The sequence below is a fragment of the Pleurodeles waltl genome, chromosome 4_1 (assembly GCF_031143425.1).
Source record: "Pleurodeles waltl isolate 20211129_DDA chromosome 4_1, aPleWal1.hap1.20221129, whole genome shotgun sequence".
In the NCBI taxonomy this organism is placed as follows: Eukaryota; Metazoa; Chordata; class Amphibia; order Caudata; family Salamandridae; genus Pleurodeles; species Pleurodeles waltl.
Window position 1 is genome coordinate 657,424,781 of NC_090442.1, and position 25,035 is coordinate 657,449,815.

Sequence of the window (25,035 nt, forward strand, 5' to 3'; positions counted from 1 at the left end):
TCTGATTTGTTGCTTTATCTTTTTAAGTTCTGTGTTTCTCCAAGGTGTTGGTTTTCTTTTGTTGTGTTTAGTTTTTCTGAGTGGTATTAGGATATCAAAAGCTTCCTTTAGCCACTCATAAAGTTTTGGCACAGAATTAATTGTATCTAGATCTGTGTTTGCTGTTAGTTGTGTTTCTAAGTGATCTAAATTGAGTTTGCTCCATGGTCGATAGGTGTATGTATGTAAGTAGTTGTGGGGTGTGTTGATTTGTGGAGTTGTATGTTGGAAAGTTATCATATGGTGGTCTGACTAAGTGATTGGCGTGATGCTATAGATGCTTAGCAAAAATGACATCTAGGATGTGACCAGCGATGTGTGTGGGATTGTGTACAATCTGATGTAGGTTCAATGCGACTAGGCCAGTGGTGATAGCTTTTGGATGGGGCATATTGGGTTTGTCAAACCAAATGTTTAGATCCCCAAGAATGCATAGGTTGGAGCATAGTGTAATAAGGTTTGAGACTGTGTCTAGAAAAGCATCTGGGAATGTGGAGTTGTTAGGTGGAGGTCTGTAAAGGAGGAGAAAGTTACAGGAGGAAGTTGGAGTAGGGTGGCATCTGGTAAGGAGGGCTTCACAACCTTGTATGGAGATGTTGTCTGTTTTACTGAGGTTCAATGCCTGTTTGAATATAATAGCTAGTCCACCTCCTCCCTTGCCTATACGGTTTTGAGTGATGGTTTGATAGCCCGGAGGAATGGCTTCGTGTAACACTGGTGCCATGTCATCTCCCAACCAGGATTCAGTTATGAATAGTAAGTCAGGTTGTGTGTCTGTGAGCAGGTCGTAGATGTGGTGCTTGTTTTTTGAGAGTGATCGAGCATTTATGAGCTGGCAGTTTAGAAAAGGTGTGTTAGTGGTAGTGTTGTTTTGTTTAGGAGAAGGGTAAGTAGTATAATGTGGGCTTGAAGCAGGAGTGTTGCTGGTTGTGATAACTGTTTGAGGCGCACAATAGTCTTGCTTTTCAATATAGTGTTCCTCTTCCAGCAGGTTAAGGAGGCATTTTGTTGGGTCTGTGTGTGTGGGTGGTGGACTTGCTGGCTGAGAGAACCATGAGGAGTGTACTGTTTTTTGTAGGGTAGTTTTATTATGCAGTAGACAAGGGGATGCGAGGTTGCTATGAGTGGCATGTTTTTTTATTTGTTTGCGTTTGTTTAGTGTGGATGGAGTATGGGTTAGGGGTGGTGGAGGAGCATGTGGATCATGATGTAAGGCTCTAAATTGTGCAATGGAGGAGAGGCGAGTGAATGAAAGTTGCTGGGTTGGCGTGCTTGTGGTAGGTGTTTGTGAAGAGTGAGAAAGTAGGGGTGGATATAGGATGGAATTTGTATTCTTTGTGTAGTCCTGAGGGTGGGAGTGGGGATGATAATAAGTGTAATGTAAGTTTGTGTTGCTTTGATGTGCTGATGTTTGTGGTCGTTATTGTTTTTGTGGAACAGTGAGAGGGGATATTGGTGTAGTTGTTTTTGGTGAGGGATTTGTATGCGAGTTAGTGCTGGTAAGTGGAATTTGAGTGTTAGATGTGGTGTTGATGTGTTTTGGAGATGAATGTACGAGGTGTGTGTCAGGGGAGTTAGTATTAGTTGCGATGACTGGAAGAGTTAATATGTGTGGTGGGGTGAAATGTGGGGATTGTATGGTTGTGTGTAGAGAGGGGAAGAGTGTTTGTAGATGGTGTGTTTGAAGGCAGGGTTTGGACATTGTTATGATAACAGGTGGTCTGTGTGGAGCAAACAGTGGATAGTGTTGTTGGTTAGTATGAGCAGAGAGTGTGTATCTGGAAGGATGAGACTGAGAGAAATGTATACTGTAGTTTTGTATTGTGTGGGTGATGGCATGTTATGTTAGTGGGAGTGGACAGAGTAGTGTTGGCTGTGAGAATGTAGGTGTTTGACAGTAGTAGTTGTGGGGGTTATGTGTATATGTGTTGTATATAGGGTATTGTGTTGGGTGATGGGCCAATGCAATCTGTCTGTGGTCAGTTTGTGATGTATGAGTTGGATGCCTTTTTAGAATAGGTGTTTGCATTTTGAGGCATGTGTAGGGGCTGGAACCATTATTGGTCCATTGAGAATTGGGCAGCATTTCTGGCCCTAGGCTCTGGTCCCTACCTGTCCTGAACAGGCCCAAACAGGCAGCTGCCCTTGTCCTCTCCGCCCGGGCTGAGACGCCATGAGTCCTAGCCTTTAATAGCCCTACTGGCCAATAAGAAGCTGGTCCTAACCCTAGCCAATCCAATTTCAAGCCCTGATTCGAACAACTAATGGGAGACCCAGCCCTAATCACCAATCATAGCCCTATTCCTGACCACCAATCACAGCCCCAGCCCTAAAACCAGCAACCAATCAGAATCTCAGACCTATCCACCAATCACAGCCCTAGAACCAACAGCCAATCAGAATCTCAGCCCTATCCACCAATGACAGCCCTAGAACCAACAGCCAATCAGAATCCCAGCCCTATCCACCAATGACAGCCCTAGAACCAACAGCCAATCAGAATCCCAGCCCTGTCCACCAATCACAGCCCTAGAGCCAACAGCCAATAAGAATTGAGAAATGCCTCTGCAACCTGTGCTTTAGCCCCATATGATACATTAAAATACACCCTTTGCAACCAATTAAGCCAGAACGGATTTACTCTCATGTTTCTTCTTGTTGCCAGTTTTTTGTGGCAGAGTTTCTAAATAATAAAATGTGTAGGTTGAGTATCAAACTGCTTTTCATGACTCCGCCCTCATGTCCTGCCCTCATGACTCTACCCCCTTTTTGTTGCCACACCTTGATCCCCAATTTATAGGTTCCTAGAGTAAAGATTTTCCAATTCCAGCACTGCCTCAGAGTCTCATTTCTTTCAGATATGTCCAATCAGAGGCCAAGTATCTATATTGGAAAAAATCCTATAGGAGCTGCGCTAATCAGAAGTGCTCCCTAAATTAAGTTTTAAAGCATGGTCAAGTCTGTTTATCTTTTCAAACTCTCCAGTGCAGAGGTGTAACAAAGGCATCTGCAGTGCGCGGCCCCTGAGCTCCAGGGGACGCCCTCAGCACTGTGCACAGGCGGCAGGCCGCTGACTGGGTCCAGGGAGGAGTGGCCCCCTCCAGATACTTTGCTGGAGGGCGCCTCAAGTTTCTCTACGCTGCTGCTGCAGTGTAATCTTGAGGCTTTCTGGGGCCCTGGCAAGAAAGATATATATATATAATCTGTTTTTGTGTGATTCATTTTCTGAAAGTTTAACATAGTTTAATATTTTGGTCATTCCTAGCTTCAGCTAGCACAAAATGGATAATAAAATACGAAATTGTTCCAAAAACCGGGCCCAAAAATGTGTGTTGCCCAGAACAGCCCTAAAACTCCTGCAATTGACACTGCATTGTACACTTTAGGCCACAGGAAAGAAGTCACATTAATGTGATTCACTGTGTGAATGTGCTTATCTGTCTCCGGTGACCTAAGAAATAGGATTTCAGCGAAAGAGATTAAAAATGATACTTTTGTAGTCATGTATCTGAAAGGTTCTTTGTACAGCTTGCTAGTGAGTACGTTTAGGGGTGAAGCCGATGAATTAGGAAGAATAAAACTGTGTAACCTGGCGCGGTTCCCGCCATTCACATCCTGTTTTTCCGCCACTATCTCCGCAGCAGGCAAGGCCCTGCTTTAGAATGTCAATGTCCCCGGCTGATGGAAACAACATCGGCATTCCTGCTTTTCGGCCTTCATTTCTTCTGCGCACTTTTAATGCCGATGCTTGCTCCTCCTCTGTGAAAACTGGCGACCTTGGATTTCTTTTCTTTGTTCCATATGAAAAAATACATAAAGTTGTATTGAGTTATTTGGAATTTTATACTGCGCTGTCTGTAACCTTCACAGCGCTACATGACTAAATGAGGAGAACGCGTCAAGTCAGGTAGGGCAGGTACCCCTAGAGTAACCTAGTTGGTGCTTCAATCACACTGCGAAAGTAGATGTGGCAATTATGCGGCCTGAGATCCCCACAGTAACTTTTAAAGTAAAGTGTAGTCAGCCCTCGAGTCCCACCATTGCAGTTTGCTTGTCCAGAGGCTCACTATCTTTGCCTCATGTTTTCATCGTTGCCTCGTGTGTTCCCCAAAAAATTAAATCGTAATAAATAAAACTATATACAAACACATGTTCAAGTGTAATTCACATTTTGCTTCTTCCCGCCACAGCACACACCTGGGCCAGCCCTCTTCATTAATTGAAGGTCTTGCACTGTGGGTGACGTCACTTGTCGTGATCACTTGTGCTCAGCTGCTTGAAAAGGAGTGCACTTCGGTACCAGACAGCTAATGTGTCTGGGCTCCTAAACCAAACCTTAATTTTATATTTATTATACTTTTGCCATTATTTGTACATACTGAATATTTTTGCAAAAACAATATAATAGTGTACTGGTAATCACTGTGGGTGCTTTCGTGAGTTTGTCAGTTAGTTTACATCTTTGCTGAGTGATTTGTTTTAAAAATCCTCTATATTTGGCAGGGTATAAATTGAAAACATGACCTCAACATCGAAAAACGAGCAGCACAATTCATCCACGTACATCAATTAGTGTCAATAGAAAAAGTAAAAGCATGGCAGCAATAATGGCCACCAGTACCTTTGATCATATCTCCTTAAATAAAGTGCATTTCCCCTTGAAATAGAGTGCACATTTTAACCTAGACCCTCCTTAGGTCCCTCCGACAGTGCTCGGATTTTACTAAAGTGCATAGATACCAAACATCGGGAACACATTAAAAAGGCTGCAAGCACCTATGAGTACTTAGTTAGTAAATACCCCGCTACCATTGCATGTGAACAGGCATGAATCAATCCATTGTAACAAGAATATCCACCCGCATATATAGTGCCTTAATATGACTCCTTAATCCTACTCTTGAAAGCATAGATTACACTTTCTGTTAATTTATAAATAAAAATCAGCAGGCTCCCACTCCTATCACGTTTCACAAAACCTTGAAACTGCGCCTACTCTTTTGGCATATGCTTCTTCAAATAATTTAGTTCTACACATCTTCTCATGCCACACAAAAATAGTAAGAACATTTGGGGTTTTCCACAATTGGAGTATTAATGAACGTGCCACTGCAATTGCTAATGAAGCAGACCATTGGGAGAACGTATTGAATTTATACATTGGGGGGGAGGAGCGAAATACAGCCAGAGCGACCTCGGGTTATATGGAATCATTGATTACTTTACTTATCTTGAGAAAAACTTCTTCCCCAAAAACCTGCAGTTTTGGGCAACAAAGGATGTGCCCCCAGTCTCCATGACCCATCGCCTTACAGCAAAAACATTGGTTCGAGTGCAAAGGGTACATCCAATTGATCCTTGATGGAGTGTAATACGCCAACCATTGTGCAAGAAATGCCATCCTTTTATTATTTACTGCTCTCAGTGACCTATACCCCATCTCACTAATGTATTGCCATTCTCTTGGTGACATCTTTCACCTGCTTTCCCTGGTTAACTTTTCTAAAACCTCCGGCACCACTATTTGGGCAATATCCTTTCTGAGCAACCTGTACCAGTTACCCAGCCCTAATAACATATTCCCAAAAAATGTAATAATCAACACTGATGATTCAGACTTTAATTCCCTGTAATTATCCTTTAAAAAACATTTTACCTGTCAGAAACTTAACTGTAGATCGAGAGTGCAATTCCCAAAGGACTGGGTAACTTGATCCCAAGATATTATTGTTGAACCTACAAAAAAATCGTCCATTTGCCTAAAGCTCTTCTCTTCCCACTGGAAAAGACTAGATTACGAGTGATCTTTACAATGTTACAGTTTGTGACAGCTTTGGTGGTATTTGATAATTAGAGGCACTCAACTGGTACAGTCTTTACTACGAGGATTGATGTGTTTTTGGCCCATGTGGTTAGGCTCCCTGTAGCCCTTAAGCCTGTCACCGGAGTGGCGGACCAATGAGGGGTGTTAACTGAGTATCTTCTACTTCAGACCTGTACTATTCCTTGGAACATGGTTTGAGGAATGAGTTTTAACATTTGAGTAGCTGCATTAGGAAATCAATTAAATGTTTTTATTTGAGCATGTAGGGACAGATGTTCTAAGTATTTTAATGGTCGAAAATCCTCCAGTGTGCCATTTTGCAACCTTTGAAATGCTTTTTCTTACTAACACATTTTAGGTGTTGGACACATTTTTCTGATTCAAAAAATTGGATTCCAAATCGAAACTGATTTGGTGTCTGTAAGGGATGCATTGCCAGCATCCCTTCCCAATACTGAATGGGTATTTTTTGTATCAATGTTTTGCAACCAAAACCTACTTGCAGAGCATTGAAAATTTACAGACACCTCTAAGGAGGTGGTAATGCATTCACAAAGGGAAGGGATCCCTTGGGCCCATTTCCCATTTGTGAATTTAGAAAAGGAGGGTTGTTGAAATATAGGCAGTGGAGCAGGAGACAACTGCAAACTCATGACAAACTTAAAAAAAAAAAGTTGTTGTTTTTTAAGGAAGCCAGGCTGAATTTTAAAACGATTGCTTTATTTCAAAGCAGTCATAGACATGGTGGTCTTGTGGCCCCAGCAGGCTACCATCCCTGTGATGGCCTCCAATCATAGTGAGTTGCAGTTTGCAACCTACCTGAATAATATTCATGAGGTTGGTTGGGTTGCGACCAATTACATTTCGATTTTTAAGAACTGACTTTCAATTCTAAAAAAAATCTTTACTGGTCCCAATTTGTGATTAGAGATTTGTGCCTCTAGCCCATAGTTATCTTATACATGGTGTCTAGAAAAATGAAACAAGTGGCTTCTTCAGTATTTCCACTTAGTTGTTAGTTGACAGGAGATCTTGCCATTGTTGTAGTTTGGCAGATGATATGGTTCCATCTTTTGCAAACTTTTTATCTGTATCACGATTTAGTTTAAGAAGACAATTGGACACCTTCCTTTAGATGTCTTAAAGGCAGGCTTGGACTTTAGGGGTGAAATTTGGGTTATGATGAAAGTGTTGTAGAGTTACATGTCATTGCCATTATGGTGTATCTCCAGTGCTTAATTTGAACTGGTGGTTTCCTGAGCTCGGCACCTGCACCTAATTGTCAGCACCGGCCTTTATGATAGAACGCCACATGGTGGTGCTGTTTGTCTAATCTAAAGACGAGCATAACAACAGTTGTTTGTTAATTTAATACACCTTAGAAATGACTAATACCAGCCAGACAAGCCATTCTTATAGCTTTAGGAGGATGGAATAGTACGATTTGTCACACTTGAGGAGTGTGATGCTTAATAGTTGTCAGCGCTGGCAGGGGCAGTGGATGGTACAAGCTGCATTGGCCTCTTGACTAGGGCCCAACACTTATTTTTCCACAAATTAAGCACGGTAGTATGTCAGCGACGTGTAGAGGTGCTGTATTTCCTACTGAACCCAATATAGAGATTGAAAGGGGTGTGGGAGAGGATCATTTGGGGTGCTAAAAGGTGCCCCTATGGCCTCTGTTTGTGAATTGCAGGGTTTGCTTCCAGAAGACCCTCTCATATATCTGGCCCTAAGTGCTTTTTGGAACAAGTTTGTCTTTTGTGAACCAGCCCATTCATGTCAAAATCCTCCTACTCCTGATCAAAAACTTCAAAGGAAGTGAATGTGTAACTAATCAGGTGCTCAGTCTTCCCTCCCATAGGAATTAGAACTCACAAGGTGTCCTAAGTTTCATGAGGATATAGGAGTGAACTGCAGTGCAGGCAACTGATATTAGCAGGTGCTTGTTCTCCTAATGTGCCGATAGCCAGTTGCCCAAAGTGTGTTTAATGAAAAATGGCATACTAGATGATAGTGTTTATTTGATTTGTTTTGTTATCCCTTTTTGTTGCACTAGTGTTGTGATCTTGGATATCATGCGAGTCTGAACAGAGCCCTACGAACGTATCTCTCTGCAGAATACAACCTGGAGACCTCCAGGCATGAGGGGCTGGACATCATCGAGAATGCAGTCGACAACCTGGAGCCAAGAAATGACAAGCAAAGGTTTATGGAAATGTACCCCACCGCCTTCTGCCCGCCAATGAAATTTGAGTTTCAGCCACACTTAGGTGATGAGGTCAGTAATCATTCACCTGGTAAGTTGCAAATACAGCTACTTGGGGTACAGTATTGCAGCTGACAAGTGACTTCGCAATTTTGCTTTGGTGAATGTCTAGAATTTGCTCTTTCTGACTATTGCAAAATATTGTTGTCACTCGGTGCTAATGTTGCTGTTGACTTGAAGGGTGACTGTAAATGCCATTTCCACTGTTCAGTCAGGGCAAATACAGCTGCAGCATTGTCCAATCACCAATACAAAATTGCTCAATCACTGGGGCAGTGCATGTAATCCAGCCCCTGGTCCTGCGCCAATAGCCACTCTTCTGAATTGTCTTGCTCTCTCTGTTCATTTTCTGTTAAGTATCTTCATTATGATTCAGTTGCGTTTAGACGGATTTCATGTGATCAGTGAATCAAATCTTTGTGACTCTACAGGAAAGCATTCATTGCAGGGCTTTTGTCGCATAATTGCACATGCAATGCCAGCTGTGGAGAAAGAGAAAAAAATTATATGGTATAAAAAGTGCTCAATTGTTTGTTCTTTTTAGAAACGTTCTTTTGAGAGCTCCTGTCCGAAGAAAGAATACATATCATTCTTGTGTCTCTGATTGAAAGAGAGCGGTGTTAAGGTGGCCCGGTTTGTGATTACTCTTTTTAATGTTTTCCATGATTTCTGGTATCCAGGTGTCTCAGGTCAGTGCCCAGCAGCCACTGCAAGCGGAGCTCATCCTACGGTACCAGCAATTACAGTCACGACTGACTACGCTCAAAATTGAGAACGAGGAGGTAGGGATATTGTATTGCCTCTTACATCCCACACATGAGTCATGCGAGTATAGGTGTGGTAGTGCAAACTATAGGGATATGACATGAGTTGATTTTAGTTGTACCAATAGACAATCAAATAGGTCTCTAAAGCATAAGGTATTAGTGTCATGATCTAGCAATGTTTTAATTTAGAATTACATATATGTGTGTATGTGTACACACACATATCTATATATAAATAAATATGTATATTTATGTATATACTTAAATAGAGAGGGAGAGATATAGACATATAAATTATACAGTGGTGGCCACCACGGTGTGGTTATAGTTAGGACCTACTTACTATAGAAGGGGTATTTTTTAGTTGCCTTCTAACTTTGGTGCTGTTTGACAAATCTTCACCAGGCTTTTCCAAATAAAAATGTTCATCCATCTCAGCTCTTTTCTTGAAAGTTTCAGGGTTATGCGTCAAGTGATGGCCAAGAGAAAAGGCGCTGTCCTAAAATGTAGTTTTCCCATGCAATTTTCATGGGGATTTGTGAACACGCTACAGCCCAAATGGCTTAGCAGATTTACACCAAATTTGGCAGAATGCTAGATCATGATCCGGAAAGTGCGCTTTTTGCGATTTGGTGTAAATCGATTCAGTAACTTAAGAGAAATTAAGGTTAAAAATATTTCTATATTTGAACGATTGGAGAGGACTGCAATCATGTAATTTCAAATAATAGATCAATCTAGTTGGCTGAGTGGACCTCTTTTACCATCTGCCATCTTGTTCCAGCTGGAACAAAAGGCTCCAGCAAGTCCAGCAAAAACAAAAAGTTGCTGTGAGTCACGCCGGAGCTCACTCTCTGATTGGCAGGCCACAATATGAAGAGAAATAATGAAGCCACCATTTCCGGACATTTACGTAGTTCCCGTGTCATGATAATTTTTTTTTTTTAAAAAGGTATAAGAGGGCAGGGGAGGGTTACCCAGACCATGTGGACCTTTATTGGGGGGGCAGGGACTCCCCCAGGGACATTAAAACATTTTGGGGAGTTTCCGCAACCCCCCTGCACTATTGTGGGAGTCAACAAGACCCCCTACTCCCACTAGAGTCCCCCAAGGGCACAGGGGGCCACCCTGGCTCCCATGAGAGTCTTGTGAGATGGGAGAAACATGTTTTAAAAAGGAAGGGCCTTGAGTGTTTGTGGGTGGTTGTCGAACACCATGCAATGGGGGGTTGACTTCCAGTAGGGAGTTGGGTGCAGGGCCTTGCCGCAGGCCACGCCCTGTGGCCATTCTCACACCATGCACAGCCAAAATCTGTGCACAGTGGGGGGTTTGCTGCCCACAGGGTATGGGATGCAGGGCCTGGCAGCAGGCCCCACACTGCGATTTGCCCTAACGCAGGGGCCCTAACATGTTTGTGTCCTAAAAACCTCCTTTGCTAAAAGAGCCACAAATAATAGCTTGTGCATTACCACAATGATTAAAGGATTAGTGTTCATTATATTTTCCATAAACTATATTGCCAAATACTAAAGAATAGCATGGCCATCACTTCCCTGTGGCACTACAGGCAACACTGCATAGGACCAGGAGCAGCCTGGAATGATGGAAACAGTTTAAGATCACAAAACAGTCATCAGTTGTAGGTGGTTCCTGTTGAAACCAGAAGGGGACTGCTTGAATTTGAAAACTCCATCACCACAAAAAATACACAAGATAAATTATCAAAAGTAGAGTTGGTTACAACTGAAAAACTGAAATTGCTGCAGGTCTGATTGTAGGAATTCATTGGGAATACAAAGGGACTTTCAGACACATTTATACACATAAATAATTAAAATAAACTGGGCTCGCCAAACATGTCTCCCATGACCGTACTATGCTCCCTGTAGTTCCACGGTCATTGTATTAGGTTGGCCTTTAGAGTCATAAAGATGAACATAGAGGGAAGAATAGAGAAACACGAATACCACTTTAGAAAGCAAAGAATAAAAGAAAAAATATGAGGAGGGAAGACTGACTAAACTGGCCACATTTTTAAAGACAAAATGACTCCCATTACTGTAATCATATGTGGCAGTCACATCAGTTTGTTCTTACACCACTAAGTGAGTGGTGTATTTACATATTGTATTCAGTCACAAGGTCCTGCATTTCCCACATGTGCTCATCATTAACTAGGCCAGTCAATTCTAGGTCAGTCAATTCACCCTTACGTAATTGCCTCAAGCAATGACATTTCAAGCTACCATGTCCATGTATGGCAGCCAGTCGCCTGGCATTTACTCGCATGTGTACATTGTTGGGTCATCTAATTTCCTCAGTAGCATAGAATCATGTCAGACTGTGTCTTTTTAACTTTTTTGTTCTGGTGCCAAATCGGTATATTTTGGAAATGTTATTCTATTTCAAGTTGTCTCCTGGAGTTGCCTTGAAAGCTGCAGCATATACTTCAAAAAAGTTCTCGGTGGAGTTCACTGGCATATACTTTGTTTTCTCTCCAATGGTTATGACCACAGCTGAGGGTGTAATAGGATATGCAGTTGAGCATATTGGCAAGCTCATCATTATGTCATGCATACAGCTGTCTATTTGGCAGCTGAAGAAATGTGGATCTACTTTTAAGGTCGAGCGCGCAAGTGCTTTGGCCTGTTGTATTCTATCTGTGGGCTTTTAACCACACCCACCACACGCACATCACTGTCACTCGTTCATGGGCTTGCCTTTCAAAAATCCTTTGTTATCATTGGTAAATGCTGTACTTTGTCCCTTCTTGTGCCGGTTTTGTTACCGCCTTAGACACTGACCCTGCTACATGGATAATTGCATATTTGCTGATACGCTTGACTGCAAGCAAACTTCTTTTTCCTTTTGTGTCTCTACTTCGCGCTCATGCTCATGGGGGCTGTGGGACTTTGAATTAGCTCATTTACGTCAACTGTTTTACTTTTCATTTTCAATTTATGTGGCAAGAAAAGTCCAGTTAGGAATTTACAACACTAATAGCTCTAACTCGAGCAAACGCAAAACCCCTTGCATTGCAAATGCTTGTTAGAAAGTAACAACATTGTGATTGTGAAAAACGTGGAAGGGCATTCCACCTTAAATCTTAAATCCACCTTAAACCTATACATTGAAAATAAAACAGTAAACCAATAAACTAATGCAGTTACCCTACACTGCTTACATTGCTTTATTGATGGACATGCGGCAGGAAGGCTGTTCTTCACGAGCGCACTGTAATTTATGTAATTGACTGCGAGACTACATTCTTCATTGTGCTGGACGGATGCTTGGCCATCCTGACTTCTCGAGTTACACGCAGGTGGCTAAACCTAGGAAGGGGAAATATGTCCTGTTTCACTGCTTCAAAGCTTTCAAGCAATGTCCGATTGATGGTCATAGACATGTCCATAAGTCTCTTGAAACATGTACGTGTATCTATAAACCTATTTGTTTCTTCGACGCATTAAAGACTTTCCTACATAATGAAAGCTGCCCGCAGTCCAAAGCCCATCCTTTATGCAGTCTTTAAAATGTAATATCGTAGTAGCTCCAGCACTTTCATTCCCCTTTCAACTATCACTCTCCCTTTGTGTGGTTTTCATTTCTTGTTTAAATCTTTACTTATTAAAGACACTGGATAAATCAAGTACTGCACTCAATCTAGTATTTCAAATGCAATTTAAAAATATGCAAGACTCTATTTTTTATATACATAGCAATAGATATAGATCAAGCATAAATAACAGAATATTATAGTACCCCACACCGCAACATCAATAAAGGGAGGAGAGCTTAGTCTTTATTTTCATTCCAATACAAATGAATGGGAGTCCACAAATAAGAGGGCGCCCGATGTGGGTAGTACTGACGTCACTGTATCTTCCATATAATTAAGGAAGGTAAGAAGTCGAACTGTTGTTTGATTAGTGCAACAAATGTACGTGTGGTGTCGGTTTCATTTTGACTCTGTACAGTAACCACTTATCAATAGAGTCATTCTTTTCTCACTGAAGAACATCATTTTATGGCACAAGCCTTTCAGAAGAAATCTCTCATTTTAGGGCAATTTCAGATTTTTTATGAAAACCGTAACAGTTTTACATTACATTTACCAAACAATTAAACAAGACATTTAGATATCACAAAAGTTTTGTGAAATTTGGATTGTGCAATAGTTGTGGGGTGCTCGTTAGGTACATGTGGTGCACTAATTGTGAAAATAAAAAAGTGACGACAGTATATGCAAATTTAAGAGTGTTGATGGTTATGTGGTTTCTTATTGTTCGTATGGAGTAAGAGCGAGGAGACACAAGTGCCAACACACTTCGTTTTAGCAATAAGTCCAATAAATACTTGGAGATAGGAGAGTCGCACAGGGTTCTGCTAGGAAGATAAGGATTGAAATGTAAACCCTCTTAATAAATGCACGTTATGGTAGCTATCAGTATTTGCACAACGCGTTTCTACCATCTGTGCTTGAATAGGGCACACAGCGTTGAGCAGCATCTCGTTTGCATTTTAGCATTAGATGTTGACAGGTATATTGTCTTTCCTCTAGCAGTGATTGCTTATGTTGGCTTGTCCATGTGCCTGTAGAACTATGTGACACTGTGAATCCGTTTTTGAGTAAAGGGTGTGTTATTGGTACCCTTTTCTGATGCTTGTATAATGTCACCCTAGGCGCACTGCACCTGTGAGGTGCTCATTATTTCGGCTTCCGTTGGCTTAGCGCAGGTCTGCTGTGACTCTCAAAGTTCACGAGTTTGACTACTAGTACACTCACCTGACTGAGACGGTACTGTGGGCTCCTCACCTTCAAGAAACTTGCTGCACCAGCAGCGCAAGCGTTTACTGCGCGTTGTCTGATGCTGAGACTAGGCGTTCCACCAGCAGACATAAGATGTGGTATCCCTACCCCCCAGGTAACATGCTGTCAAAGGTTCTCATACGCTGCAATGAAACAACTAGCTGGCATTCTCATATGTGTGTGGAAGTCAACATTGTCCCCCTGCTTCAGAAATAGAACATCTTTTCTAGGACACATCCCAAGACAGATGTCTCCATTAATCTCCGTTAGTGAGGTAACCAAAGCTGTTCTCTTAACCACTTTATTAGTGTAAAAAAATGAACAAGTCATATCACTTAGCAGGCCTTGTGCATCCTGTACAGCTGTGATGTAAGATGTAAATGTGAGCATTACAAAGCAAGAAACTTTATTCTGCAAGCTTTGTTTCTCAGGTAATAATACTTTTTCAGCTATACCATAACCATCCCCAAATACAAAGAAGTCTTAGGATAACAAATAGGTCCATAAGTTTGTGTATCTGTTAATCTTATAGAGCCACTTTCAAGAGCAGTTCTTGCAACTGTCCCTCCTTTTGAACGTATTCAGTGAATATCTTTGTCTGCCATTTGTTGTTTCTTCGGTAATGTTTTAAATGGAGGAATCCAGGTCGATTTTATCAGTGGCTTCCACATTTTTGTGAACTGGATTTCACCTTGGTAGGCTTTGTATGTTTTCAGCTTGCTGTATGTATTAGGCTGAGCGGAGCCATGTCCCTAGGGATGTGGCTGGATGTCCATCCACTTAAGCAGACTGCTTCTGTGAGCGGCAAAAGGGAGGTGAGAGTAAAGTGGAATGAGTGTGTGAGAAATCTTCATCTGCTTCACCACCATCACATAGATCACCACCCATGGATCTGAAGGGACATAGGACTCGAGTACTTTAAACATTAGCACCGACTGGTTGGTACAAAGATGAAATAATTTTCAGACAAATACAATCCCAAAGCAAGTTCTGGTCAAACACAGCCTCTAACAATCCGCTCTCTCAGCCTATGCGCCCCGAAGGAGTCTTGAGCTCTGCCTAGTCTCTGGTTTGTCCTATATTGGATGTCTGTAGGTTACAGGTAGTATGCATCTTTCCTTTGAGCTTTCCACACCTCCGTCCACAGCAGCGTTACTATGGCAATATCTTCTTCACATTGATTTGCTGTTTGTCTTGATTGGTTGGGATGCAGGTCAGTTAGAAGATTCAATGATGATTTGCTCTGGAGGGCATATTGTGTACCTATTACTGAAATATGAATATTTTTCTGGCCCCTAGATCTTAGATGCACACCTTCCATTTTGCCATCTTTCATCCAAGTTCTCTCTAAGCACAGTGAAAATCAAATGGATACAACCGCAAATGGATTATTTACTTGCTTTTTCATGATTGAACAGACTACTGAATGTTTCATTTTGAAAACATAAATAAGAAACCTATGTGCAGGCAGTCTTTCCAGTACCCGTACATCGAGACTGTCTCGCATTGTTGCCCTAATATTACCCTTTGAATTTAAAATGGATGAGTAAAACATAAATAGATTACTACATTATTAATAGAATTAAGCTTTTAACAAATTGTAGTATAAACGTGTTCTTTTGTGTATACCTAAATCTTTCTGAATTGTTATATGTCTAGCTTTTTGTAGAACAAAAGGAGTAAGCAATAATAACACTTTTTATCTTTTGCATGGCCTCTTGAAAGGGTCTGAATTTACTTTGCACTGATAAATGACCACAACACAAAAAAACAGAAAATTAGCTTTGTATGCTTTTACCACATTTGTTTAAATAAAAAACGGAATAGTCTTGACATTGGCGCTCATGTAGTTTGCAGCAGGGAGGTACAAGACGCAGCACATGCGCCTCAAATTACCACTGGGAAGAAAACTACCTAATAGTCTCATTCCCTTACACCAAGTTGAAAAAGACAGAGGCCACCAAGCCATTCATCGTCCACTTAAGCATCTTGCACATGGATGTATGCCTCGGAATCTTGGCTTTGGCTCAGTTGTCCCTAGGCCCACCCAAGATAAACAACGTTCCTCTATTTGTTAAAATCACCTACACAACTAGCAATAAGGACTGTAACAAATCCATTAATTTTAACTGATGAGGTCAGGTCCAGTTGCCAGTCCAGGTTTGTAGGCAGGCTGGGCAGTGGTGACTTTATCTCTAGGCGTATCAAGGACCTACTGCAGCCATTTTGTGCTACATATCTGCTTTGGTCAAGCTTCTGTAGTAAAAGAGTTACAGGCTATATTTGTATGCCTTGTACTACTTAGCCTAAAGTTGATCCCAAGTCCTAATCATAAAAGCTACTTGGACAGTTTAGCAAGGCATGTTCATTCAGTACCAAACAACATGTTTTAATTACCAATACAAGCCTTTTGGTTAGATTATCTTTTTCCCATGGGCGGTTCCACAGTCAGGGCTGTGTCTTCTGGCTTTTGACTGCAAAACAAATTCAACGCGCCCAATTTATCAGAAGAGCTTATTGGTTGAATGGGGTGCTTCCCTGCATGATATAGCACGTTCAACCTTCATACAGAAACTGCTTTATTTACTAGGGCTTAGGGTAACCGTAGTGTGCACTCACAAACCATCGAAACATCATCAACCTTCCTCTTCATCATATGCTCGTATCGTCAATGAGGAGATCACAAGTCAGGTGGGCAAAGGTTTGTAGCCACAGGTAGTCTGTTATGTCAATCTGTAATGCCCAAATAAAGTATTTTTTGGGTAATGTGGCTTTCACATCGGTCGGAGCAGACCCTACCGTGCTCTGTGGATCGATGGCAGTGCACCTCACTTTTTTCCTCTGTCCTTATATAATGCTCCGCTCTTCATCCTTCCCTCTTTCTTAAAAAAACAAACAATTACAGTCCTAAATAGAGGTCCTTTTTAAAAAATCACCTGACATTACGGAAGGAAAAATCGATTACTTCCTTCAACAAAGTTAGGTCCTCCATTGATCGGATTGCTGTACGGTTTTCGGCTCGATAAAATATCATGTACTGTATTGTCTTGCAGATCAAGAAAACCACAGAAGCCACGCTGCAGACCATACAAGACATGGTCACCATCGAGGACTATGATGTATCGGAATGTTTCCAGCACAGCCGCTCCACGGAGTCTGTGAAATCCACGGTGTCGGAGACATACCTGAGCAAGCCGAGCATTGCCAAGAGAAGAGCCAACCAGCAGGAGACGGAGCAGTTCTACTTCATGGTAAGTAGGTCCCTGCGATAGCAACATTGTAGCACTACTACAGGTGTAAAAAGATCTAAAATTCCATGGGTTTGGAGTGATTACTAAAAAAATGATATGTGCTCTATCCCGACAGAAATTCCGAGAATATCTGGAAGGTAGCAACCTCATCACGAAGCTGCAAGCCAAACATGATCTCCTTCAGAGGACACTTGGAGAAGGCAAAGGTAATGGAGACAAAAGGTTGACAGTATAGTGGAATCCCACTGCAATGGAACTTCATGGAGTATACAGTATAATACAGACAGCATCTACGAATGAATGTCTTTTCCCATGGCTGTGCTGTTCACTCATTGTTTTAACAGCAACCACTTGCTAAACACCACATCCCGGTACGTTCCTTCAAACATGGTTTACTTGGCTTCCGTAGTTTTTATTGTTCAGTTTTTCATTAAGGGAGAACGTATTGTATTTTGGTGGCATGTGTGTTCTGTGCGTATGTCTGCTGCGTGACCATGTCTGGAATGTGTGTTGAGTGGTCGCTGTGAATCATCTCCTTCTTTTTGAGTGTATGGGTTGTGTCTCCCGAGGCAGTCTGTATGTTACTTTTTTACTGCACTCTTTGTTCTGGCCAATGAACTAAAGTTTACATAGAAAGTTCCCCTGGTCTTTTCACTTTCTTCTCAAATCTGCATGATGAATTTGAGGATTCTGCTAGTGGCCCTTACCCTTGCCCCTGCGGCAAGGGGTCTTCCAGCGTGGTATTCTTGCTTCCAATAAACGTACCCCTGTCATTAACCAAAGTTTGTTCTTGCCACAAAATGTTAATAACAAGAGCTTGGTGCGATGTTTTAAATCTGCGTGATGAACTTCCTTTAAAAACACAGACACCTTCAATTTGCCTGTTTTATAAACTGGAATAGACTACACAGCGAGAATATGTGGTGTCCATGAATATGAGATCCAAAGGAAAAAAACAGTATCTGTCATTTTGATTTTCTAACGTCATTTTTAAAAATGTATAGTGCATTTTAAGGCTGTGCCATTGTACAGTAAGCAGAAGTGCTAGCCTGTAAAGTACGTGGGCCTGTCTGTCAGTCTGTCCAGTTATCATTGTAGTTTTGAAATGTTGATTTTTTTTTTTTTGCCCTCTTCAAAATTGCCCCAGTCAAAACTCCACTCAGGTTGACAAACTCCAAGCGCAGCATCCATGATGGAGAGCCCCTATACACCCGCACAAAAGTTGACTGCGCACCACTTGAGCTCAACCTTACTCAGTCAAATTGGATTCAAGTACTAGTAAGGAAAGGGCAATAAGATACTTGTATTAAAAGAATGCTCAATATGGGACACTTTTCGAATGTTAGCCTTTGATCGGATTTGAAAGCCAAAACATCAATTTCTCTGATGTCCGTAATGAGCTACTTTCTTCACATTGCTTCATGCCGATTCTTATATACAAGTCAACTGGCAATAAAAAGGCCCAAGGAAAACTTGCACCGATTGGGATAATATTTTATACAGTGTAGGTCTAGCCCTCTCATCCTCCTGCTGCGTCTTTTCCAGTAGCCCAACTAGATAAACTGGGTCAAAACCATTCTCATTGAAGCTGGGGTCTTGTGGACGTTGGATTGAAAGTTGACAATCAATGTTCAAACAATGCTGTCTTTATCATAACAATGTCCCAAAATAGAGTGCTTGTTAATGGTAGAAGCATTGCTTTCAGACATTGAACTGTTTGCCTTTCCCCTTCAGAGATTTGCTGGACATCTGGCCTGTGGTCCTTAAGTTTTCATTGTTAATGCCATTTCTGTGTCATTGTCATTCTGTGTGAAGCCCTTAATCCTATTCACGATCTACAAATATGTAGTGCTGTTACCTAGCGTCCTGTCGTAATGTGGGGCCTAAAGCTGGTGTTACTACCTTTATATACAGTGCACCTATAGCTATGTATAAAATGTAAACCTGAACTGTGACTTTAATGTAAAAGCTGTGGATGTTGTTACTGAGGGGGCTAAAATTAATAAAAAAAATTCATACTGGAAGCGTAAAAGGACATATTGTGTTTCTTGGCTACACAAATTAACATTGTTTTTCTCTGGTTATTCTCTTCTAGGGCATAGACCAGAATACATGACCACAAGGTAGGAACTGAATGTCTCTTTCAATTCCTTTTGAGGGATTTTTGGGGTATGAGAAATACATCTCTCAAGTTTGGTGAATAATTTACATCGAAGATTAGTCCCACAATTTCCAATTCACAGGAACGCTCATACATGTTTTACATTCACATATAACACACAATCTCAGATACAAACCTATGCGTGTACAAATTCATACAGACTTGCTCACACATACACACGGATACACATGGCAACCACTCCTGGACACACTGGGAACTATAGAGTTGGTGCTGACAGTCCCATCATGGGGATTTCTGGGGCACCCTATCCTGAACAACGTTGAATTATTTTTTTCTCAGTTTCAGCTAATTCCCACCCTTCTGATGCCAAACAATACACAATTATACGTTAAGCATTCAGAACCATAGAACAGAAAAACCTACCCGTCTTCCACCATCCAAAAGAAAGCTTGAACAAGCATTGATAAAACTACTTCTTTTTGTGCTTGGGTGTCATTTTTTTTGTCTTGCACAAACAATATTTTATGTAGAGTCAGCCTATTCTTCCGAATGTAAGAAGACACGGTAAGGCTGACTTCATTGATGTTTAGTTGACTAGTGCATGATACCAAAACAAAGTCTATGGACATAGCACGCGTAATTGTAGTTTTAATTCCTAAATATTCGTAATCACATAAAAATACCCCTACAAAAGTTGCATTCTTTTTGCAATAGGCACAATCAAAGTACTGATCTGCGGATTTTCCTGAACCCATTGAGGGAAATCTGATCATTCTCTACTTAATGTTCTTCCCCCGTCTGTCATCCTCTCTTCTTTCTACATGCACGCTTCTCCCCTAGAGAGTGACCTCCAGCTCTGCTGAGTAATTGAAATGGGAGGGGAGGGAGGGAGGCAGGAGAAGGGCAGAGACTTAAAGAGAAAGTTAAAGTGAGAGGTGAGGTAGAGGGAGAAGAATATAGAGATGGGGTAGAACAGTGGGTGAGTCAGGGAGAGACTAAAAATAAAAAGAGAAGGTGGGGTAGGCAGAAGAAGATACAGAGATCTAGAAACAGTAGGAGGTAGGTAAATAAAGGGAGATATAAGTAGGTTTATAGAATAAGGTAGAATGTGCTAGAGGTGTACGCGAGAAGTAGGGTGATTTATGTCAGATTGAGTTAGAAGTAGAAAGATGAGCTAGTGAGAAAAGCATAAAAAGATTAAAGTTAGAGAGAGCGATGGGTCAAAGATAGAAGCAAGCTGAGAAGCAGTCAGTAGTAAGGAGGAAATGCAGGGAGGGTTGATGAGTAGAAGGAGAAATGAGGTGCGTGGAGGAAAGAGGCGAGTTGAGAAGCAGGTGAATGACAAAGCGGTGGGGTTGTTCAAGAACTAAAGAAAGTGAGTGAGGTTGAGGTATTGAGTTGTGAGGGAGGGAATGAGGTAGAAAAAAACAGATGAGATATAAAATCATATAAAGCGAAAGAGGAAAAGAGGCTGAGTTTAAATAAAGATGGAGGTTTACAGAGAAATGCAACAGAAGGTAATTATATAGATAAAGAGGAGAGGTAGCGATAGATGTGGGGTGGAGCTAATAGCGGTCAAAAGATAAAGCGAGGAGGAGGAATGATGAGGCAGCGGACACACGGTGAGGTACATTGATAGGTGAGGTAGTGAGAGAGGGAGGGTGCCGTGGGGTGGATACAAATGAGGAAAAGAGACGGCTGAGAGAGAAGTGAATAAAGGGGAAATATAAGGAAGTGGAGAGACAGTGGTGATTGGGGTTAGAGGTTAAGTAGATAGAGAATAGATACAGAGAGGTGAGATGGAATAGAAAGAGAGATATTGTAAGATATTGAGGGAAGTGAGGAAGAGGTAACTGAGGCCAAAAGATAAAGCTAGTAGGTGGGCAGGTGTGACAGTAAACATATTGCGATGTCAATTGATAGGTTAGGTGGTGAAGGAGGGAGAGTGCCTTGAGGTGGATAGAAATGAGTAAAAGAGACAGCTGGAGAAGAGGTAAATAAAGGGGAAATATAAGGAAATGGAGTGAGAGCTTGACAGGTGAGGGTAAAACAAGGGTGATTTTGATTTGGAGCTTACGTACGTAGAGAGTAGACACAGAGGTGAGATGGAATAGAGCAGTGAAGTACGAGGAGGCATGAGGCAGAGCGAGAGTTGAGGTGCAGAGAACAGGAGAGATGTAGAAGTAAATACACAGGAAAGAGAGGTGAGGTTGTAAAAATGCAGTAGAGAGGTGCATTCAGATGGGAAGGTAGACATAGGTGAGGTAGAGAGAGTTGAGGTCAAAAAAGAGGGTACATAGAAATCTAGAGGTAAGGCGAAAGGATAGATTAAAGATTCAGGGGAAGCTAGGAGAGAGGGAAATGAAAAACAAATAAATGTAACTGCCACCAACTGAGAGTACAAAGGTCAGGGTTGGTCAGGCCGTTTATACCTAGTTGTCATATTACAAAAATAATGTTTTTCTGCACATGGTTATCACTCTACCAAGGACCTCTGTAAGGTGGAGGGCTGGGCTACTGCCCCCTTAGCTCATCCCTTAAAACAGCTCTGGCTGATGTTTCTGAGCTGGTCAGTTTGATGTTTACTGAGAACAAATTCTCATGCCTGCAATTGCATCGCCGTGTGAGGTTGTCCAATAGAAATTCTGTCTCTTCGATTGAAGTTTTCCTATTTATTGCACTACATTTACTTCTTATCCTCCAGCGATGGTTGTCTCATTTGATGTGGACATACTTCTTCGTCACTATCCCTTCACTATCTTTCAGAACTGAATTTTAAAGTTACCCATAGAATTAGGCCGCTTTTCTCCTGAAATGCACCAAAAATGTTTTATGCGTGTAAGTGCAATTCATAGGAGTAAAAAGAAAACCTCTGTACGCAGCATTACATCTTGACTTACAAAGGTAGCATTGCTTACTTTTCCTGTGGAGCTCTCACTTCTGAGTGTGATAGCTCCACTACAAGGCATAAATGCTACAGGAGGTGATAGTGAGAGCAGGATGGATCTTCCAACTGAGGAGAAACTCCTACATAGCCGTGCAACTGTGGGTAGCTTAAGCACGTGCAGGACTTTGTCCTCGCCAATCTGTACTTCCAAATGTAATCAGAATTGAACAGAGAACCAAAGTTCAGTACAGGTGGAAAATAATCAAAACACTCCGTTTGTCAGGGGTTTTGAGAAAAAACAGACCTTGAAAGTGAATTCTATATTCAGTAGAAAGACAAAGAAAATACATATGTAAAGTTTCGAAAAAAGCCTAAACCAACTCTTGTTTGTCAATAAAGCAGTGAATCTACTTTACTGGGCCAATGGGCGACAAACATGCAACAGGGTAATCAATAAACTCATGAAACCTCCTTCATGCAGCCTACCACTTCTGAAAAACGGAAATCTCTGTAGAGACTTGAAATGTGTGTGAAACTGGCCTCGTATAGCCACACTTCATTGCATGGGTCTGTTTTTGACTCTGCAACTTGTTGCCTTTATGCTGCTGTCCTCCTTGTCCGCACGCGTTTATGGGAGGAGATAAAAACAGAACCGCCCTCTAGAGCAAGAGGTCACCCGTGACCTATGGTTGCGACTTCCTCATGGAATCAAACCTCAGTAAAAAATTCAGAGCTATTCAGGCAGGGTGTGTGTAGCATCTCCGGTCCTGCGTTTGTCTTTGCATGATGGTACTCTCCATCCTGTTTATATGTGTTTGTTCATAAATATCTATTTCTAACTCTCTTTAGACACCGTCATCTTTTTATTAATAGATGCCATCTCTTTTGGTCAAGGTCAAGAAAGAATGCAAAAAAAAAAACAAGTACAACTCTTCTACCCTCCAACTGCACATATAACACTTAACGCTCATAAGTGCTGGTACACCAGAATCACTTCTCATTTGACATAAAGTGGTGAAAGGTTCTTAGTCCAGGCAAACCCACTATTCTAACTGAAGCTATCTCCTCCCGGGGTTTTGCCCTGATTGGAACTTGCAATGTGTAAGGTTCTGTGTATAACTGTGAGTCATACTGTGCTGGAGAGTGCCGTGTACTCTCCCTTTGTGATTCTAAAAGTGGGTGTCAACAGTGTCGTGGCTGTAAATTTGTTACATTTGTTATGAGTTCCTTGTACTGTGTCCTACGTTACCATTGGCTTAATCCATCTCTTTTCTGCTTCGATGCAATTGTCGATTTCACCACTAGTATAGGCTCGGATTTATAATGTAAAATACAGAACTATGAGACACGTAGAAGGGGTTGAGCTACAGACCTTTTACATTAGATAGCTTGAGATCTGAGAATATCACCAGAAACAACTTGCATGCACCAGTGTTCAAACCCATGCAAAGTGTGAGTGTTTCTCCTATAAATGATTCCAATACCTGGAGTTCAAATGTATTTTTGAGATGAGATCTAATGTTTGCTATCAATGTTTGTATATGAAATGTACTTGAAATATTCCTCCTGATGTATAATACGGTCTAAATGTTAATTTATAATTGTATTAATTTTCTGTAGACCTCCACATGCCTTCTCTAAGCCTCAGAATCACAAGCAGGCCAGACGCCTTTTACAATTTAATGTTAAATTGTTCAGTGGGGATTTGGAATCGTTCCTACAAGTATTTAGACCATCTGTACAGCTGGCCCATCACAGAGTTTTTGCTATGATGATCCTGGCCTGGCGGAACCAAGAGAGATCATTTGATTTCAAAATCATTGCTTTCTGCTGGCTAATCAATATAACACTTCCTGAAATCAAAGAGGAATAAGCACAAATATTTGTCAGCAAATTCCTTTTTCCTGTTTGGTGCAGAATGCTGGCTGTTGGTGTGTAGCTGTGTTTGAAAGCATTGCAGCTTGTCCTCAAACGAGGGCATCTTGAGTACCACAAACATTTACGGGTATGTGAAGTTTAAAATCATGTGAAGCAGAAGATGCCACAGCTTCAGTCTGCACTTAATTTTTTTAGGTACTCTTTCCAGGTTTTTGGGCTCAAAGAACCCTGATATGTCTAATTTTTGTGGCCGTTTTATTATGTAAATGAAGAAATCAGACCCTTTGCAGCCCTCTCCCGGAGTGTAGCAGTTTTGAGCTGGACCTGTTATTCCTCCAGCAGCTATGAAAGCCTACTTTTGGAGAAAGCTCTCATTATAGTTTTCAAATATATGCTGTTAAAATTGTACAGGATTTTCAAACCAAGCTCCAGCAAGTTTCATTTGACAGAATAGTTGAAGGATTTTAAATAATTGAAACCAAATGTTTTTTAAAGTGTCCTGAAATCAACAGAACAAGACATTTCCTACTTCTGTCTTAGAAAAGACACATATGATAGGATGGCCCCTCGTGGATAACTGTGAACTGGTGGTATTTTGATTTTTATTATATTTCATGTGGTCCACAGGTGATTGAGTCAATTTCCCTTGACTTGAGGAAACTGTTATATTGTGCAAATATGCAATATATAGAATTTTCTCTTTTTGTTCTGCATCAGTTCTGATTTTACTCTCTGCTTACTTTTTCTCGCCCTTTTTTCCTAAACATTCACGCAGCCGGGGACGAAGGAACTCGCATGCCAGACACCAGGTATTGTGCTTGTGGGAAACAGGCTTTACAATTCATGCTTTCTGCTTCTCGTCTTGCCTTTTGTTAAATATTCTTGTGCACTGTAGGAAGAAATGTATGGATTCAGATGTGTAGCGTATACATATTGTAGACAGTACTTCTCAATTAAAATGGAGAGTGTCTCACATGTGTTTTCAGAGAGAGTAAACTTTGTTTAATCTTTCCTCACAGTGACTCCGAAGCAATGTACCACAGTTAATGTTGTATCGGCCCTGTCCTTCTGCAGTTACATGAAAGTTCATAAACTATGTCACTGAGACATTTTTATGGTATTTTTTACAATCTAAATATGTTACTGCTCCGCTCTTATATACATTAGCTAATTCCTTAATAAGGACTA

At 41.3% G+C, this 25,035-nt stretch overlaps 1 protein-coding gene across 1 annotated transcript in view; it reads left to right on the forward strand.

Moving 5' to 3' along the window:
- SRGAP1 (SLIT-ROBO Rho GTPase activating protein 1) overlaps positions 1–25,035 on the forward strand; it is a 413,075-nt gene that overhangs the window by 297,152 nt on the left and 90,888 nt on the right. The window contains exons 7-12 of the mRNA XM_069229120.1: positions 7,923–8,144; positions 8,813–8,914; positions 16,763–16,960; positions 17,076–17,166; positions 19,056–19,083; positions 24,623–24,656. Of these exons, the coding sequence (XP_069085221.1) occupies positions 7,923–8,144; positions 8,813–8,914; positions 16,763–16,960; positions 17,076–17,166; positions 19,056–19,083; positions 24,623–24,656 (675 nt within the window). The remainder of the gene's footprint in view (positions 1–7,922; positions 8,145–8,812; positions 8,915–16,762; positions 16,961–17,075; positions 17,167–19,055; positions 19,084–24,622; positions 24,657–25,035) is intronic.